General features: G+C 55.3%; 1 protein-coding gene across 1 annotated transcript; it reads right to left on the reverse strand.

Annotated features, from left to right (window-relative positions):
* Window positions 1–2,335: 2,335 nt before the first annotated feature.
* LOC119099905 (glutamine synthetase) lies at window positions 2,336–17,897 on the reverse strand. Its single transcript, XM_037222999.1, has 8 exons — window positions 17,821–17,897; window positions 10,462–10,512; window positions 10,039–10,160; window positions 9,097–9,258; window positions 7,323–7,609; window positions 6,635–6,822; window positions 5,390–5,529; window positions 2,336–3,093 (listed from the first exon to the last, which is right to left on the reverse strand). Exons 2-8 carry the CDS (start codon window positions 10,494–10,496, stop codon window positions 2,951–2,953), a joined length of 1,077 nt encoding a protein of 358 aa, XP_037078894.1. The 5' UTR covers window positions 10,497–10,512; window positions 17,821–17,897; the 3' UTR covers window positions 2,336–2,950.
* Between the last annotated feature and the right edge of the window lie 2,526 nt (window positions 17,898–20,423).

Consider the following 20,423-nt stretch of genomic DNA (forward strand, 5'->3'; position numbering starts at 1 on the left):
GCCGGGCGCTGCTCGGGACGGGGAGGACGGCATCGCAGTCTGGCGGGTCTCAGCGGCACTCACGGCGCAACATCGGCTTCTCTGTGTTCCCTGCACAAGGGCAGCGACCTGCTATATGGATTCCCTGCATAAGGGCAGAGATCTGCTGCTGATCAGGCAGCCATCCATCCATGATGTATCCACACCAAGGATTCAAAACCTGTTTTCCTGCTTCTGCCGCGTCTTCCGACCGCCTGCTGGTCATGCCCCTGGTGCTGGTTCTGGTGACCCCCTTCCGAGACAGACCAGGACCAGTGACTGACGGTACCAGGGCCGAGCTGCTCTCGCCAGCAGTGATGATAATTACGAATGCAGGATTTCTCGGTACCGCATGCCTTACCGCCGGTGATGGATCGGCACCGGCAGTGATGCCACGGCGTGCAGTGGGCGCCAGGAAGTGTTGGCTCGTGCTGAATCAGTCGAAAGCCAATGCCAGTATCGGTACCTGCGAAACCTCTTTAGGGTGCTGGAATCTATACATCTAAAATTGCGTGCAGAGCAGAAACAAAAGGGAAACTAATTTGTCAGGAAAGCAAGGTTGTAAAAAAATTGCTGATCAAAGTGATCGGGTAATAACGAGTCATCGTTTTTGGTAGCGTTGTTACTTTGACCCCAACCCAACAGCTAGCTCTGAGGGTTCTGAGGGGCCTGTCGTTCGCCGAGGGTCATGAGCCCGCTGACGGCACCCGGTCCGTCAGCTGGTCAGCTCAGCTGGCTGTGTGCCATCAGTGCCGCCGGTCGACTTCCCCGGTTCTGAGGTCACCTGGGGCCACAGACTGCTACCAGGCGGCTCTGGCACGGCCGACTGCACGAGCGGAGAACAGGGCAACGAGCTGGGCACGTTCGCCCCAGATCGGCGACCAGAGCCCAGCGACAGACGCACGAGCTGTGGCCAAGTCTAAACATTCGACTTGAGCCTGCAAAAGATGCTCAGCTGTAGTTATATTCGCGACAAATGTATGGGTCCAAAATTGGAGGTTTCAGTTTGGAAGGTCCTGTGCGACTAGGTCGCGATGTAAGGACAGCTGACAATCATAAATAGCATTGGCTCACGGACCCATCTGGTATTGTGTCAGAGCACTGCGGGGAAAGTGGCAGCCACGCAAGGATGGCGTGATCCCACCATCTTAATCCTGCGTCGTTCCTGCGCAAAACAGTGACGGGCGGAAACGTCGCCGCTAGTCAAAGTGCACAGTCATGAAGGAGCGGCATTCTCTGATCTGACGGATGTTATGAATATTGTTGGATTGGTGCTGGCTATAAGCACAATCAGCGCTAAAGCAGGGTGAATACGAAAGCAGCTAGAATATTCTTAAAAGGAGGTTCCTACAATCGGGGCATATTTATAAAAGCATACCCTAATGAAACCTCAGGATTAATTACGTCTAATACTAGCGCTGGGTAGCGTCACCGCACCATGGCCAACACATAGTATGTGTATTTTAAGTTCTGTCGAGTCCAAATTACTCTGGCAACAGAGTGTAACAGTACTACGCTTCATCCTTATAGGCGTGACCAATGTCGTCATTACAACTACCGCGCGCACGTCTGCGTTATCGGGACTTTGTGGCACTTTGAGTTGCTGAGGCCATTCGGCGGCGCTTTCCTCTCACCCTGGCAGGAAGCGCGGGCACCGCGAGGAATCTAACTCCGTACCTCAGGTTTCCCACACGCGCAGTGGTTAGCGCGGACACGTTAATCTCTATGCTACCGGCGCCCCCATCTGGTGCACCTCTACTGGTGCGAATGAAAGAGCGTGCGTGATTGGCCGAGCGGGCAAGGGCCTGTCACTGAGAACTTGGTTGAAGTTTGAACCATTCAGCCACATATCATGTGATACTCCCATTCCCAAAGCCAAAGTGCGCCTCGAAAAGCCACGATGGTAAATGCCATAGGGGAGCATCAAAGCCATTAACTAACGTTTCGTTGAATTCGCGGGATTAAAGCTTCATGTTTCCAATGTCTTTTGTGTCTAGTGTTTCGAGCTTTTGTAGCATTTGCTTCTTATAGAAACATCTTGACAAATTGATGTTTGCGAACATCTGAAAACACTCACGTCGAAAAACCAAGGCAAATTATGTGTATTACTTTCATGGCGTCGAGCAGGAAGTCAAGTGAGAGTTCTCCCGTTCCCGTCTCTACCGCTCTGAGATTTCCCTCGATTTCTCCCGACTCCTTTAAGGGTGGGTCTCCTTAGCTGCGTCTGCGAGATTGGATCAATAACTGACCATCCTTCCCATCGCTCAGTGCCCTCCCATGTGGCTGTTATGTTTGATGTGATAAATGACATCAGAACGCTGGCTGGCATGACTGTATTACAGTACGCTGGTGCACGTTCGCGCCAAGACATTTCATTTCAATTGAGCCAGTTCTAAAAACAAGGCTTTATGCCTTGATGTGTATTAACATTGAAACCAATTGCATGTTTTGCGAGCTGTTTTCGCCCATAAAACTACAATCTGCATCGCCGGGGGAAGCGATCCTGATACAGGGTCCATTAAACATCGAGAATGTGCACCCGACAGCCAAAACAGCTGATCAGACACGCCCGATAAAACGGCGGCCGGATAAAACGGCACCATTTAAAAAAGAGGAGGAAGAAAACAAGTCACCGAAATACCGTACTCCTCCGCACGTCGGCACGAGACGATACAAATTGTACAAACACTCTCGCACATAGTTGATACGCTTCTCGTTTGGACCCACACAATAAGCCCTCATTATTTCACGCCACAGATTGAGGCATTTAAAATGATATCCATGAACAACAGTCCTGCTGGAATGCTTTTAAAATTAAGCCGAGGCTTTCGCACCGAGACGAGGCGGTCAGGCTCGCGCGCCAGCCGAATGACCGCGGCGCGCGCACATGAACGGAACGGAACTGAGCGGGACGGGGCGCGGCGGCGCACCGCTACAGGCAGATGGTGCGCACGATGGCCTCTGTGACCCGGTACGGGTCGCAGTTGGAGCTGGGTCGCCGGTCCTCCAGATAGCCCTCGCCCTCCTCAGCTACCTGGCGCGGGATACGGATGCTGGCGCCGCGGTTCGCCACGCCTGGAACACAAGGTCACACAAGGTCACACTCAGTTGAGCCGTGCACCCCGGGGAAAAGTCTTATCACGGTCTGGTCTGGTCTGGTCTGGTCTAGCCACTGTCAAGCGTCGTCCGGTCATTAGCTCGGGACCAGAAGGACCGTTTCCATTCGGTTAGAGATACGGGCGGCGATCCCCCACCCAGGTGACGCGGGATAGGAGCAAGGTGCAATCGGAGATGGCCCGTAGATGTACTGAGCTGGCAACCGTGAGGGCGCTGGACCACAGCAACGGTGGCGTTATGATAGTGCAGGGAGAGCATTATCGAGAGCTGGCTCTAGTCAATACTTGGCAATCGCTGGGGATGACCTCCAGGGAGGGGCGACGAAAGAATCCTCGACGCCGTCCGCGAGCCCTCGACCCTTCCCAGCTGCTCTGTTAGCCCCACCGGCTCTCCACCGCGCGATCCCCGGGTCCGTTCCCAGCTGCTCCGCCGCTGAGCCCGCCGGCTGTTGCTCGGTCTGCTCTGTCCGGCTCTGGCCGCCCGCCGGCTGTTGCCCGGTCTGCTCTGTCCGGCTCCGGCCGCCCGCCGCTGTGGACTCTGCACTCGGACCAGCAGCGTCCGTCCAGAGTCGTGACACGTCAGGCGCGCGCTGCCCTCCGACCGAGACGATCCAGACGCGGCGCGACTAACGGGCCGCCGAAGGACGCGGCCTGTTCAACACCGCCCCGCCCGTGGGGCTTCAGCTGTGCACGTGGCGCCTGGCTGTGGCCCGTCGCTCGGCCGCCGGCCGCGTGCTCCCGGCCGGCTTACCGGGCTCACCGCTCGCTGCCCTCCCTACCCATGACCTGCGGAACAGCCCCGCCCGCCTGAGGCGTCCGTGTAGAGAGCGCAACGCCCGGGGTCCGGGTCGGGCCAGGCCAGGGTCCGGGTCGGACCAGGGCGGAATCAGGCCTCCGGACCGGGCCTGCGCCACGCACTGTCAGCTAGCGGGCGAAGCAGACGTCGGCGCCCTCGCCGCGGCGCCTGCCGCCCCTTGTCGGAGCTCCGTCATGCCACGCGTGACGCCTCAGTGTGCTCTGGAGACCGCCCAGCCGTCACCCGGCGGCACTGTCGCGCAGTCTGGAGCCTGGTTTTTTGGGTGTGGAGAAGAGATAGAACAGGCGTGATAACGTGATGCTCCGTTATCCGCGCCGACTAGCTGACATTGAAATGGGAACGACTGAACAGCATCTACATGAAGACAAAACTGCAGTAGTCAACGCTGCTCAATAGCGTGTTTCGCCCCAGATTGTACGGTATCTGAGAGTCTTCCATGCACCTGTCTAACCTGCAGCGAGGGGGGGGGGACAAAGCCTTAACGTGACGCCAGTCAGCAGCAGGGTGATGTGGTTCGCAGGATGGTGTAGTGAGTCACAGATCGATCCCTCCCGGGCAGCAGGGACCACATCTGGTGGCATGCCCACGCCACGGCCGTACACGTGTCCCATTTTCGAAAGACGAGACGATAGGATATCTCAGATAAGATGGGAAGTTTCAAGAGGTACGACCCTCACACATAGAGTGCAGATTAAACAAGCATGTTTACTTGTGAAATCCCAGATGCTATCGCTCAGATATCAGCCGAACCGAGGCGGGCCATGATTGTCTCATGAGGTTAGTAGGTCAAAACTCCTTTCGGTTACTTCTTCCCCGGCATAAGAACACCGCTTAAGTTCATGAAAGGTGGTTGGTGCATGATTTCCTCTCCTCTGCAGAAACGAACATGAATCAATATCAAAGAGGCACAGCGTGAAGAAGAAACAAATTATCGCCTGTGTTCTCCCGGAATGTGAGCCGCCACTTGTTACATTCAGCACCAGCGGCGTCACGCATGACGAGGTTTTCCGACGTCGACATGCGTCGAAGCAATGCACGGCATCCTAAATACTCCATCAAAACCCAATGCACTAAGTGCATGTCCCATCTTTCGCCTAAGTCGTACCCGAACTAGCTCGATGACTTTCTTCTGCCCCCACCCCACAGGGCCACGCGTCCATGGGGCAGCAGGGAACCCAGTGAGTTCCAGTGGTCAGCGCTGTCCTCCCCTCCCCCCCCCCCCCCCCCTCCCCTCCCTGACGTCCCAGGGCGGCAGGAAACCCGGCAAGGTGCAGCGTTCAGCGCTTTCCGCCCCTCTCCCACCCTTAGCTCACGTCCCAGGGCAGCTAAGGATACCTACCAAGGGCCAGTATTCAGCGTTTTCCATCCCTCTCTCCCCCCGTCACGTTCCCAAGGCAACAGCAGCCCCGGCAAGGGCCAGTGTTCGGCGCTCGCTCACCGGCGGAGAAGTCGTGGATGCTGGACGTCTCGTGCCGCCCGGTCAGCCGCCGCTCGTTGTCACGCCCCTCATTGGGATCGTACATCTTGATGTGCATCTTGTGGTTCTTGCTCAGCAGGTCGATCGCCTTCTCAATGTGGCTGAAGCAGAGACGTGGTGCTGTGAGCGACAGAGATGAGACGCGCGGGCACGTCACCCTGGTGAAAATGCTGGAGTCAGCGAAGTTTTATCGACGTGCTCAAAGGTTACTCAATGACAATCGTTGGAGGGGGTACCGAGCACGACACGTTTGCAGTTCACGTCGTCTGGGGTTCGTTTTCCATTTGAAAAAAAAACTTTTTTCAACAACAACAAAAAAAAAACGCACGGACATTGCCACCCGCGTATGGCCGAGGTGAGCTAAACGACGAGGGCTCAGCGGACGCTGGCTTTTTACAGCTTAAGTAATGTCCAAATGTGTGTGCATGAAAAGTCTCGCTAAATGACATTGAATTAATTTGCTATCGAAGGGAGTTTGACGCGATAATCCTGAAAGCCAATTTCGGCAGGAATTCTACCACGACTAACAGCTCGCACCACCACGCACCATCCTGCGACAAACACCACTGCGAATAGTGGTGCATCAAACAGAAAGATGTCACGAGTCATAAGCTCGTGCTCCTCAGCCGAACAGAGTTCGTGCTCCTCAGCCGAACAGCCCTCATGCGCCGGCCAGCGGCGAGACATGGGCTCCGAGCCGCTCCCCACAAGTGTCCGGGCTTATCTCATAATGCCGCTGAACAAGTCAGTTCGAGCCAGCGTGCTTACACGCCGCGCGGCCGGGCTGTTGTTCTATCGCCCCGTCGTTACGTGACATCCTTATGACTTCGGCTCGGTCTGTTTGCCTAGCGTTGCCACACACAAAGAGTACGGCTGGCGTCGTGACGCCGATAGCCCTCTTATAGGTCCGAGATAATGAACGCTGGCTACGTCGCGCTCCCTCCGCCATAGTGATTACCGAACAGAGAGCTGGTCACTAACCGCTCTCCCACAGCCGGACACCCGGACCCGGACCAGCTCTGACGTCACCACACCGAGCCCCGTCACGGTCCGAGCTCAATGCCCTCACCTCCAGGCAACAACAAGAGGGAAGGGGGGGGGGGGGTGGTCATAACTAGTGGACGGGTGTTGCACCACGCAGGCCGGGGGTGCCGGGGTGCCGCCGCTCCCTCCGCGCCGGCGTCTCCCCCCGGACCGCCGACTTACGTGATGCCGCCCTTCTCGCGCATGGCGAGCGTGCTGAAGTTGGTGTGGCAGCCGGCGCCGTTCCAGTCTCCTGGAATGGGCTTGGGATCGAGCGAGACGCTGATGCCGAAGTCCTCAGCCACGCGGTGCAGCAGGAAACGTCCCATCCACAGATCGTCGCCCATCCGGATGCCCTCGGCCGGGCCCACCTGCGGCAGGTGGAGGTTCAGGCGCAGCCGCGGAGGCGGGCCGAAGACGCGAAACACGGGCGCAGACGGGCAAACTGTCGGAGCTTTAGACGCTGCTCACAGGCGCCGTTCAGTTCCACGCATCTGTACGGTACTTCCAGTCCTCCAGTACTCTCCAGTCTTCAAGGACAAGTGAAGCAATGCAATTTAATACCAGGATCACTTGCGCAAGTCCTAGGCCGGCATGCGGTTTACACAAACGTGCTCCGGTCATGTGCGCTCTGCACGGGACCGGTCGGATAACGCCCGGTCAGACGAAGACCGACCTTGGTGGGTCTCGACGCAAGATCAGCCGGAACGGGACCCTCACCTGGTGGCCAGCTGCGGGCGTCACCTCTCACCCGGAACTCCCAGAGGGCGGCAGGGACACGCTTTCTCATCCGAAACTCCCACTAGAAGAGCTGACGGTAGTGTGTCTCGCATGAAACTCCTACTAGGGAGCTGACGGCGGTGTGCCTCACCTGGAACTCCCACTGGGAGGGCATGACCTCGGCGTTGGTGCCGGCGATCATGACGCCCGAGTAGAGGCAGGCGCGGTAGTGGCTCTCCACCACGTCCCGGCCGTACACCTTGGAGGCGCCGACGCCGCAGTAGTAAGGCCCCTGCGGTCCCGGGAAGCCGTTCTTGGGCCAGCCGAACGGGTGCTGGTCACTGTCGAGCAGCGTGTACTCCTGCTCCATGCCGAACCACGGGTGCTGGCTGGTCGCCTGATCCATCACCTCCTTGCACGTGTGGCGGAAGTTGGTGTCTGAGGCAGCGCACGTGGACAGCTCAGGAAACAGCAGCCACTTTCGGGTATGTGGGAAAAGAATGCTTAGCGCGCGGTGGCAGATGCTTCGGTTCGGAGGGCCAAGCAAAAATTGGAACATTGGGTAATTGAGTGAGCCTCATGATGATGGGTCTGAGGTGGCAATCGCCCAACAAGGGAAGTACAGTCAACGTCTAATTGATAACGAGCTGCAGTGCTCTTTCGCACGTTTTACGCCACGATTTTGGAGAACCTTCTAGGGTTTGCTCTGAGAAACGCGTGATCTGAATATCTTATTTCATAAACCTTTCAAACATTGATTATCAATGGAGCATCACCGCCTTCAATATGCTAAACATTGCTTCAACCCGCAATGACACGAAACAGCGCAAGGCAATTGCGTAATAAGCCCGACGGGAATTGAGCAATAAGGCATCTGCGGTGAAGTTCTGCACGGTGTCGCCGTCATGACGACAGTTGACATCAGTTCCTGCGCTCGGCCAGCCCCCTGCCTCGTGCACCTTCGTGCATACGAGGCAGAGGCGCCCAGGCACGGCCGCCGGCCAGCACGCGTGCCGTCGCGTCCGGAGGCGCGCGGGACACGGCACAGTCATCCCCGTCCACCCGGGCATCCCCGCAATCAGTGCGTGGCGCCCAAGGCCAGCCGCACGCAAACAAAACAAGTGCTCCCACGCGCCGTGCCCCTGCGAGTCCGGCGGCCGGTAGGTGGGCGGCGGACGGCGGGAGGGGGGGGGGGAGTGGCGACCGGCCGGCCGTCCGCGGCGCGACCGCTCCCGCCAGGCCGCCGCCCCGAAGGTCAGAGACTGTCGGCCGTGCGCCCCGCTCATCCCGGCGCCCAGCAGGGCCGTTACACGCGGCCGTGACGGAGCGGCACGCACAAGGTCGCCGCGATTGGCTGCCATCCGAGCCGGCGACGCTGGCCCGAGGGGATGCTGAGCCGAGCCCTCGGGCGGCGCTGTTATACACTGGCCAGATTATCGGCTCCTTCCTCACTCGGAAGGGGTGTCTCAGGGTCACTAGAGATAGCTGTGGCCCTGAAGACCGGGACAATCGGCTGGTTCCGTGATTGAGGGAGTTCAAGGAAGGAAGCCATTCGAGGTGTCGATGATCATTTTATTGTCAGCGATCTCGTGCGCTATTTATATTGTTGCTTTTTTCTGAGTTAATAGAGGTCCAGTGCACGCTGCTGTACACGTTACGGTGTGAATGAGCAAAGAAGCCAACCGCCTTCCGGGGAGCCTTCCGGTTGAAAGGACTGCATTACTGGGAGCCCTCACATACACTAGACAAGTCGGCTTATTGCAACCCTGTCCCGTTTTGTTTTGACGATGGCGGGTGTCCCAGGTATGAGTATAATTTCAGCCGTCATTTCATGGGGCCGAGTCCGCCCAGTCCGGCGAATCCCCGCGGTCACAGCTACACGCGTGAAACTAACCACCGGAAGCCACGGTCTCGCCAGCACCCACCTGCCGGCTTCCGGTTGTGTTTGTACGTCTCGCAGAGCACCAGCTTGTTGGCGCCGAGCCGGAACGGGTCCTGGTACAGCGCCACCGGGTACAGGTACACGTCAGAGTTGCTGCCCTCAGCCTGGCCCGTCGACGAGCCGTCGAAGTTCCAGATCGGCAGTTCTGCGGGCCGGAGGAGCGGTGTCAGTGACAGTTCATTGTCGCCGGCATGGTTTGCTAGGATCTGCCCGCACATCTGGCTCCTCTGGGCTTGTGATGAAAACACGGCGGCTGGTAACGATGTGTGGTATGGAATGAGGATGATCCAGAAGAGGATCTATCAAAATCTGCTCAATTCCAGGCCACCGTTGCAAATCCGTCCAGAGTGCGTCAGGGGCGCAGGCAAGGTCCGTTACTGAATGGGTCACAATGCTGGTGCACCAGGAAGGGACGGGGATACTGGCCATGCGTGGCGTCCATCGTTTGACAGGCCTCTGACCTCGCTAAAAAGCTCAGATGTCATGTTACGCATCACTGACTGACCCCTCTTGACCCCACACCGCCCAGGACGGGCTCGGAAGTGCGACACGCCCGCGGTGGCTGCCATCCAGCCACTCCCGAGCGCATGAGGCTGCGGCGCAGTATAGCGCCAGGCGGCGAGCGCCCCGAGGCGCTGGGTGGTCAGCTGGCGCCCGGACGAAGGCGGGCGCCCGACGGCAGTCATGGCACGGACGGGTCGGCGCCCAGGCCCGCCGAAACGCGAGCCTGACAACGCTCAACGAAACGGCGCAGGCGTCCCGGGTGCGCACCAGCCTTATCAAAAGGCGGCTGAGCCTTCTTCGAATCATCCTGCGAACGCATTTCCTCGTTCCACTAATAACATGTTTTTTTAACTAATGTCAAAGAATGTGGCTGAAGGACGAGATGCCCGGCGCGTTCGGTCGTCGGACCACTTCTGCTTACCTGAAGGACTCTTGGGAATAAACCCGACGGTCTTGGTCTTGGCTCGCAGGTGCTCACCAGTGCCGTCCACCCATACGTACATGCACTGGGTGGTGTTATCCTGGATCGGCAGTCGCAGGTACCTGCGGAAGGGGAGGGGGGAGATTCTGATGAGGCTGATGGGTAACTACCAAATACTTTGTAATGCGTATCAAATTTAAATTCTTCATTCAAGTGTTCAGGGCACCAATGAAACGGTATGACGAGAGTCAGGTTTGAAAAGGGCCACACAGGTTGCCTAGGCACATAGGCTAATGGGTAAAAAAAAAAACACACACACACATGAGGGAAACGGCAAGCTCCTGGCTTGGAAGAGGCATTTCAACCGCATTCAGAATCAGCAGCAGACTGTCAAGCAGCGACCGATGTCGACTGCATTCTTACCTATCCAGCACGGCTTTGTTGGTGGCGAGCGACATCTTGTCTGCAGGAATTCTGCAACAGACACATGGTCCACGTCAGAAGGTAGCGTCAGCGCGTCAGCCTGAGGCGCTCGTCACGGGTCACAGACGCCTCACTGACGCTAACGCCCCGCCCCGGCAGCGGACTCCAGCACGATGTCGGCCCACCTAAGCTTCACAACATATAAAGCAGGTATACGCGGGTGATGCAATATACAATATTGCCGAAATGCTAGAAGTTCATGAGAAAAGCTCCGGACGCCTCGCGCGCCAGAACACTGAGCCGCTGTTTAGTCAACTGCGCGACGAAAAAACAGCATACAGTTGAGCAACATGCATAAACAAATCGTGCTGTGCCGTGTTCACTCGGGAATCGGACGCGGTGCAGGGGGACGCAGCGTGACCAAGGCCAGACACGCCGAGCAAGGTGGGAAAGCATCTGGTCTTTCGCGGAAGGCGCTATGTCAAAGGTTCTGTCCAATGAGCGAACCTCACTTTGATCGAGCTTCTTTTGACATGAGCCAGGAAAGTGTAGCGATCCATTCCAGGATAATGGGTCCGTCCGCCAACCAACCGTCAACCGTCCTCCAACCTCCTCCTCAAACAACCGTCCTCCAGCGTTGATCGAGCATGGATGTTTAAGGCGCGTGCTATGGATTTGTGGTCCCAGCCACCATCGCTGTGGGATCGGCACACCCGCATACTTCTGATAAAAAAATCCGACGTACGGCTCGCTCTGGTAACAGTTGCGATGAGGCGGCAAGGTGAACAATGTGTCGAAAATAGCGGCCAGGTCACGTATTTAGGTGCAGCGTAGAAGCCAGTGAGTGTGTTAGTGACCACAACATGCTATGATCGCAGGATGAATGCCGTAACATATGGACTGCAGAGGAATTTTGAGGGTGAACAGCGGCTGTCTGGTAATGTGGTTGTCTGGACGTGTGGAAAACTTGTGTGATTGTCTAAGCCCTTCAACACCTGTCTTATGGACAGAGATAATAAAAACAGCACCTCAATTTTACCATGGCGCACGTCAAACCGCGTCAGGTTGGGTTGCATCAAATGCCGAGTCGTTCGGTGGTGCACCTTCAGCAGGATGTGAGGACTTCACACGGAGGTATGTGTTACACAGGCTGGCCATCTGGATAGGGTCGGTGCATGCCTGATCTTTATGCGGCAGGATGCTGGGCTGAGCCAAGAAGATTTGGGATACAAATAACGACCATAAATGCGTGACAGCCCTCCGCTAGAATGAATAGATAGCTAAGGCACTTGGCATTGGCAGCGGCTTATAAGCGAGATTTCGCGTATGAAAAGCAATGACATTTAATGACGCGAGAGTGACCTTTGAGAAACGACGCGAGCTGCAACTTCTCGGTGCCGACATTTCTAGCATCCGCGTCAAGCCACGTTGGAAACACACGGAGGCCAGTGGATGAGATGCCGCACGTTGATTGCGCCTGGCTGGCTTGCAGGCGGCGTGGCCAGTCCCCATACTCGGCGTCGAGTACCAGGGGCCGCTCCCAGCCCAGGTCAGATGGGCCCGGCCTGATCATCGCAATACCCCTGCGCCGCCTACGACGGCCCAACGATCACCGCTGCGGCGGCTGCTGCTCCGAACGCCGTGCCGATCGGCCGACCCGGTCGCTCTCGTGCAGCTAATGCGCTCAGCGTGGCGCGTCGCAATCAGGCCGGCGGCTAAGCCGACGGGGCGCCTCGCAACAGCGCATTGACGTCACGCTGCACCGCAGGCAGGCCGTAAAACGCGCTGCAATGGACGGGCCGGCCCAGTTGCTCATACGTCTGTTCCATCTCCGGAGATTTGTTGCTGGCCTCCTTGAAAAGTGAGGCGACTGGCTGCGCGTCGAAGCCTGGCGACGGACCAGCTGACGCTGGCAGCATCGGGCCGGGTGATGTTCTGGGACAAAGCGGCGTTCGAATTACGGTAAACGGTCTCGGCTAGCCTGAAACTTGGGATTCGAATTCAAATTCAATGCTAAGAAGGTAACCACTGTGGACTATAATTCAAATCTGTCTTACCGTCAGCAGCCAGTCCTCAATAGGGTATTAATAACTCACCGGCTAAACCTTTATTACAGCACAGTTGTCACATCATGTGGACCCGACTGAGGGGAACTGTTTGGGACCATCCATTAATCACGTCACGCATTTTTTGGACTTTACCAACCAAATCTAGACCCTCCCAAGTTACCCGCGGTAACGTTCGGCATCGAAGACACCTTACATGCTGGCGCAAAGCCGGGGTGTAGTTCAGCAACATAATTTGGGGGGTCAGTCCGGTAAAATGACTAAATTACACAAAATCCAGGCTTAATTCCCTCCTTCGAACTAACTAAAGCATTACATCTCGCGCGAAATTATCGCTACTTAATGATAATCGTTGTCATTTGCACACCTTGGTAGGGGTACACAACACCGTACGTAGACAAATCTAGCATTCTTGAAGAGAGGAACGATAGGCTCAGAACCTATGGCAAGCGTTACCTTGCACTAGGAAGAGTGCTTTTGCTATCGCGTATAAAATCTGACGGAAGAATGCCATGCGGCCCGCGCGGCCAAAGCGACGATGTTTTAGCAAGTGAACGTGAGGAACAAGCGAGATAATCGCGATCGAAACTTGTCAAAACCGAGAATATTCTGTGATTGGTCAAGGCAATAGCGCCCCAGGACAGGAGGGCCTGCCCCGGCGTTATCGGCCGTGTTCCAGCAGCGTTACGCCGTCCAAGCCTGCGGACGGACCGCGAGCGTCGAGCGGCCCGGCCCACAGAACGCAGCGGCTGTATCTGCGCAACATCAATGCGAAGCACAGTAAAGGCAACGCTGGTGTTTTCTTTTAGATTTGGAATCAGTTACACAAATGAAACCGTGACAGCTTAAGCGTACGCACGAGAGGACCACAAGATACCATGCCATATACATGCGGTAATGATTCTGAAATATGGGTACAGCATAACTTGATTTAAACATTTAACGTGATTAGGAATCTGTCCGGCGGTTTCACAGAACGGGCATGAGGCTTAAAGGAAACTATACTGATTGCATTCTAGTGCATCCAATTTCAGACGCAGACTCACTGAACTCCGAGATGCTAGTGGCGGGAAGATGTGTGTGTGTCGAGGTGCCCCGCCAGTGCGCCACACGATAACCACCCGTGAACCCAGGAAGCGCCGAACCGCCCCGCGCCACAAACAGCTCGCAGCTTGACCTTCAGGGCCGCCCCAGCACCCCTCCTACTACACGGCACGCAAAAGCGCCGACGCATGCGCCGCGTCGTATTTCACGCGGGAAAAACAAGCACGCAGCCTCTGCTTACACGACGCACACGCCGGAATGGCGAGGAGGCTTCCAAGGTCGGGCCGCGCTCCGAGGGGCGGCCGTAAAGCCGCTCTGCAAATGGAGACCTACATCAGGCTGCTGTCACAGCGTCAGTGAGACGGGGGACAGCGAGGTCAACGGGCGACACCCACCCTCCGCCGGTCGAGAGCGGTCGCCGTTGTTGCCACGCGCGGTAGACGCACTTGGACTCTCGCTCGCTTAGATTCCTTAGCGACTCTCTCGCTCCGCTGGCCGGCCCCTGACCTCGCCACGGCCCGTTTGCCAACCCCGTTAGCCAGCACGCAGTCCCGGCCGCGCCTGCAACAGGCCGCCGGCGCTCAGACCAATCAATGGACGGGCCGCCGGGAACGCTCCGATCACGCGCTGCTCGCGTGCTGCCGGTCACGTGGTCCGGTCACTGCCTCGCCCGGGGCAGACCCGAGTCCAGCTCGCTCGCAACAGCCGGATAGCGGCTGCGTGAGAGGGCGCGATTTACGAGCCGGCTCTGAGCCGTTGCCGGGGTGAGTTGCCAGGCTGTGAAGGTGCGGCGGTGTTCGCGGCCCGCCTGGCAACCGGCGGGACAGCTGGTACCAGCGCATGCGTGGTCCGCTCCGTCATCATGATGTTGGTGTGACCATGCAGTCCGCGGGTTGCCAGCTGCATGCTAATTCGATGGGAGGAGTTGGCTTCGTAATGGCATCTCGAGTCGGGCCGGGCTCGGTCGGGTTACCGCGGCCGCGTTCGTGCGGGAGCGGCGCCATCGGTTGCCCCTCCCCTCCCCCGCCCGAGTGCTCCCAAACAGGCGCCGGAAGCAAGCTTTTCGATGTCCGTGCGTCGCCATGCAGAACCTTGATGATAGGTAACAATTCATAGCGGACGGCCGAGGCTATCCGAAACCACATAAAATCGAGATAATCACCATCTCTCCAAATTGCCAACCGCTCCTTTTTACATACGTGATGATCGTGCCGACGCCAAAAAGATCACTCAAACTAAAAAAGCTGTCCACATTCGGCGGGCGTTGGTAGCGCCGCATGCAGGCTGGCCTCTGCCCGACGCAAACCAGGAAACGCCTTGAGCTTCTGGTTGTTCGGCATCGTGGTTATGTGTTCTTGTGTTGACAATAATCGGCCTTCAGTTCACCATGAGGTGCCTGTTGAACGGCGCCACCAAACAAACGTGCATATGGCGTAATCAAGCGAGGGATTCACATTTGGACTTTATTCTGAAGTAGAAATGCAACCCAAACTTTGGCCGATGGCCTCACATGCGGCTGCCGCGCAGTGTGTGTTATACAAACATGTACCCACACGTCGGAATGGCGCATGCCCGGCTGCAAGGCAGCTCTTACACAAATATTTTGAACAGAAGAACTTTCGTAATGCTGGAATAAGTGTGTCATGAATGCCACGTTAGAATGTAACCCGGAATTTTGAGCGAACTACAACCATGCTCATAACATGGGACCTGCAAGATACAATGGGCCTGTAGTTTAAAGTAGGGGTGCAGGCGTAACAATGCAGGTGTAATAGACTGTATGACCGACGCCGATATACGCATGCGAATATAGCATGCATGTAAGAAGTGTATGCGTTAGGAGTTGGTGCTGCCCCATGCTGATAAAATCCAAATTCGCGGGTGCTACGCCCCTGCACACAGCTTCTAGACCAGCGTATCCTTTTGCAAGAATCTTACGTATCTAACGTGCGTTCTGCAGCTTGTTGTAACTTCTTATGGAGAGGCTATCAATATATGCTTTTCGTCATACGGTGTAAGGCGTAAAAATACGACAAACTGAAGTTGCCTATATGTGATGTCACACTTATCTTAAAGCGTTTCAAGAGGCGGGGAAAGACGGGAATGTACCTACATGGGACGCCTGAGATCGAATTTTGAAACTGAAGCACAACTAACTCTCCACAGTCATTGTGCCTAGCGAAATTACACATGGACGACAAACAGCTACTTACTTCTCGGCGCCCAAATTGCAGCGGCTCGCGGGTGAGAGACAAGCGAAAATAGTCCACATTTCCGTCGCAAACGAGTGGTGTCAGGGGACGAGGCTCACATATTACAGGTCAGCTGGCCCAGAATTTGACAGAAAACACATTTAGCAATACGAAACATGCATGTCGTCAAAACGTGTCACGAAAAGTAATATATTTCTCACCGGGTATCATCAACACCATTTGGAACATGAAATATTGACAAGAGAGCAAAAGGGATGAACACGTCTCGCGTGCCGAATTCGAGGACACAAGGACGCGGCCAGCAAGAGGGCTCGAGGGGCGACTAGTGATGACACAGCCAGCATGAAACCAGCGGAACAAACACCAACAACGGCCTTTCTAAGGAATTTCATTAGTGCACGGGCGTATGCAAGAAAACGCAATAAGGGGAAATGGGCACAGCTCTCGGAATTTCAGTAAAAGATCTCAGTGTAGCGCATTGTATCATGCATTGTATTGCATGATGCTAACAGCGTTGCATGTTGTTAATCGGTGTCCTATGTGTAATACATATATCACGACGTAAACGGGGTCATGTGCCTCTTGCAATTTTATACATACTCATGACAGGAAACACCGTGAGTAGATTTGGAATATCAGTAAGGAATAGTGAGAGTAAATGATACCACAAAGCTACCGGCATGAGCAACCATACAAACGTCAACAAATGTCATTGTCAGATACCAAAATGTCAAAATAATGGCAAAAGGAACGAAAGGTGGTGTGGCAATTGCCAGATCTGCTATGCCACATACCCCAACCCCAGACCTGAACCATGGGATTCTCTTCCGGTAATGCGCGTCCCCTGCGCCATGACTGCAGTGGAAAAACACCGGGAGGCCATGCCGTGAATCTACGGGACACACGGCAGGAGCACTACAAACTGGACAGGAGGGAAACCCAGACCTTGTGTGCCTGTCGGAACCCTTCTGTGCGGGAGAGGAGATACGATCAGGTCAGGGGCACCCCTTGGCGAGCCTGATCCCGTCGGCACTGACGGCAGCGGCTTGGAAAGGACGATCTATGCTCAAGCTTCCGGGTATTGACCCCGTTTGAAATGCATGACATGGCGGAAGGAATCGCCAGGACGCAGTACAATTGTTCCAAACAGCTCGTCACATATCAAGGTCGAAATAGAACTGGAGAGGAAATAGCTTATCAGGACGCATTCACTCAATCGCAAACCCTTCCGGAACCCGATTACCACACGAGACCTTGAGCACGCCCGCTCTCGTCTACCACGTCAATGGGACGCGTCACGCACGGGCGTCGTCCGCGCAACGTGTTTTGGTTTACGCGTGATAGCTCGGCTGGAATTACACCGTCGCGATTGCGTGCGGCGTGATCACGACGCAGCGGCAGCCGCAGGTGTGGTGTTGGGTTCGGAGTTCAGGGCATGCCAGCAGCGCGGTATCACAGCGGGAGAACTGGTCAAAGAGCGCAAACACCTGTCACGGCGGCTGACACGAAATGGCAAACTGATCCAGCGCGCGTAAACAGATGACTCACGCACGGCGTGAATTTAGTTTAATGTTCTTAGTCGAATGCCAGTGCTTACCATCCGCGCGTTTCAGACCACCGCCGTGCGTTTGCGTAATTTTACCTTGAAAGCCTCAGCTGCTGAGATGAGCTTCGGCTGCTCAAGGATCAATGCAAGTTTAGGTGGCCCCGTTTAATGCGGGCATTTAACACCGCTTTATGGAGCGTCATGCCATCCCGTCCAAAGAGCCAGATAGTCAGTGGCGACCCTTAACACTTAACGTCTAAAAAACATGTATTGCAGCGTCGACACATCCAACTCCTTGAGCGATGGGTGATCCTGGCAGATTACCTAGTGCGGCGGCGCTGGGAAGTAAAAGTTGTAAGCCAATATTCTGTCGCAAGCTGACGTGGGGAGCATCATCACTTCAGTGCCTTTGGCAAAAATCGCTCCCATCAAGCCGGGTAACCGCGTGAGCCATGTCTTAAAGTCCATCACCACACGGACAAAGACTTACCTCGGTCTGGCAAAGCTTGCGTAACGGTTGCGTAGGTACGCCTCCTTTCCCAGCTGCGGGACGAATGTGCCCCGGTGGTGCCGTTCCGTGGTTAAATGCCCTCCTCGATGACGTCACAGCGCCAGGCGTCAGCTGACTGGGGGCCCTGGCGCACGGCGGACGATGTCGTACTTCCTGACGTCACACCACAAGAACAGGCACCGTGTTTGCGCGGACCATCGCAGCAGTTCAGATATTCTCAGAAAAACCGGGCCCAGGCGGCGGAGGAGCGAGGAATAACGCGCAGGCTGGACGGTCTGGCCAGGCACGGCCTTGCGATGCGGACCGGACTCGGAACCGCGTTTGAAATTATGACGCTGGGGACTCGGGCACGATTGAATTCGGACATCGGCATGAATGAATCTGACTCAGACTTTCGCCAATCAGTAAAACAAAACTCGATTTAGGATCGGACTTTGACTCCAACCCGTGTGAAAAGACCAAGAGCCCCGTTTGTTTATTTGTTTATTCAGAGCATAAGCAGTCCCGGGAAAAAGCTCAATTGCGGAAGCAGCCCAGTTTTTAAAGCAAGGAATACACAACACACACGCTAACAAAAAATAGAGCCACGCACACGTACACGCACACGCACACGCACACGCACACGCACACGTGCGCACACATACACACACACACACACACACACACACACACACACACACACACACACACACACACACACACACACACACACACACACGCACACACACACACACACACACACACACACACACACACACACACACACGCACACACGCACACGCGCACTCACGCACACACACACGCGTACACACACACCTCGCACTCAGACGCAACGGTCATCAAAAGAACGCTCCGCGAGCGCCGGCGGACCTAAACAAATGAGATCGTAATTATTTTGTTGTCTGTAAAGGGTCAGTTGACGGAGAGTGCTGTAAAAAACCGATTGCAGGTGACGAATCCGTTTTTAATTTTAAGTGTTGACTGTTGTGAATAACTCGTGGGGAAGGCTGGTGCGCCGAGAGTGCTGGACGTGTTCAGCCAGACCGAACAGTGATGTCAGGTGAGCGCAGTCAAGCCTCTGATGATGAAATTTGTTTTAAAAAATGTCAGGCTGCGTAAAGCGTGCCTTGATGGATGCTGTTTTGAAATAAGCGAGAATATACTTATAATCCAGTGAAGGACACCGGAACTGGGTGCTCAAACCTAACCACATGATAAACCGGTGTTGCGGTCGTTCGAGCCGGGCGAGGTGTGAGACGGCAGCAGCGCTCCAAACAATGCCACCCTATAAATGATCTGGCATAAGCGTTGAAGGCACACAGCAAAGCCTTATGATTGAACAGCACTTGACGAGGACACGACGACCTTCGCACATTTCACATGAGAAGGCCCAGCATCCTGTTTGATTTTGAGGCAGTTGAAGTTCGACCATTGCTGGAATATTGTGCACCGGTTTTTCATGCGGTGCTCACCACCAAGCAGGCGCAACATCTTTAGAAAGTGCAGAGAGAGCCTTGAAAATAATCTTCGGCCGTACGGAAAAGTGCACGTCTTGCAACGCTTGGGCACGGAAACCCTCGCTGACAGAAGAGAAAAACTGTGCCTAAGGCTAGGAAAACAAATGCAAGCGCCTCCCATGCATAAAGATCTGATCCTAAAACAGCGAATGGTGATCTCCGGCAGAAAAAAACAAAGTGCAGTCACACTCCAAACGCTTTGCTGTGGTATGTGGCTACGCAAATCAAGTATCCGCATGTAATCACTCTCATTAACACAGATATATAATCATTTTGGTAGCAACCTACATAGGAGGAGCTTGTAGGCAAAGAATATTCACTGCGTTGAACCATACATACGCATAGTCAACTTAGGTAAGTATACACATGGATCGGTACACACACGTAATTGTGCACTCCTGCTTCGAGTTGACACTGCATTGAGAAAGTGCAGAAGAGAGCCTTGGAAATCATCTTCGGCGGTACGGAGAAGTACACGTCCTGCAACGCGTGGGCACGGAAACCCTCGCAATGGCATCGAGTTGGCTTCGAGTTGATACTCGAAACCATGCTTTTCTTTGTAAGCCGTCTCTCTCTCTCTCTCTCTCTCTCTCTCTCTCTCTCTCTCTCTCTCTCTCTCTCTCTCTCTCTCTCTCTCTCTCTCTCTCTCTCTCTCTCTCTCTCTCTCTCTTTCCCTCTCTCTCTCTATCAACGTGCTTTTGACCAACAATTTTTACATTATGAACACGGAGTTTTCGAATGTTTCAGATGTCCCGCAACATCGCGCTCCGCGTCTAGCGGCCCGAGACGCACTGAAATCTTAGTCCCAGTGACCTCATCACCCTGTTCGAAGCAAATAAATACCTTTCTGATAGAAAAGCGTCTGCAAGGTAACTAACCAAGCCCAACTTATAGTAAAGCTGGTCGAAGCCGGCCGCCGCCGGTCAGAACTGGGCGTGACCAGGGGAATGAATGAGACCAGGCAAGGCTGGAAGGAACTAAACGGGCCGAAACAGGCCTGGACAGGACCGGTCAGGACCGGATGGAGTGGGACGGGACCTAATGTGACCAGGTGGTGATGGGCCG

This window comes from Pollicipes pollicipes, unplaced genomic scaffold (genome assembly GCF_011947565.3).
Source record: "Pollicipes pollicipes isolate AB1234 unplaced genomic scaffold, Ppol_2.1 Scaffold_4881;HRSCAF=5763_pilon_pilon_pilon, whole genome shotgun sequence".
NCBI classification, from domain to species: Eukaryota; Metazoa; Arthropoda; class Thecostraca; order Pollicipedomorpha; family Pollicipedidae; genus Pollicipes; species Pollicipes pollicipes.

Coding starts and splice junctions, on each gene's coding strand:
- LOC119099905 (XM_037222999.1), bottom strand. CDS start 10,496: ATGTCGCTCGCCACCAACAAAGCCGTGCTGGATAG. Junction 10,161..10,461: donor AACAAAGCCGTGCTGGATAG/GTAAGAATGCAG, acceptor CCCCTTCCGCAG/GTACCTGCGACTGCCGATCC. Junction 6,823..7,322: donor CCTCCCAGTGGGAGTTCCAG/GTGAGGCACACC, acceptor CACCTGCCGCAG/GTGGGCCCGGCCGAGGGCAT.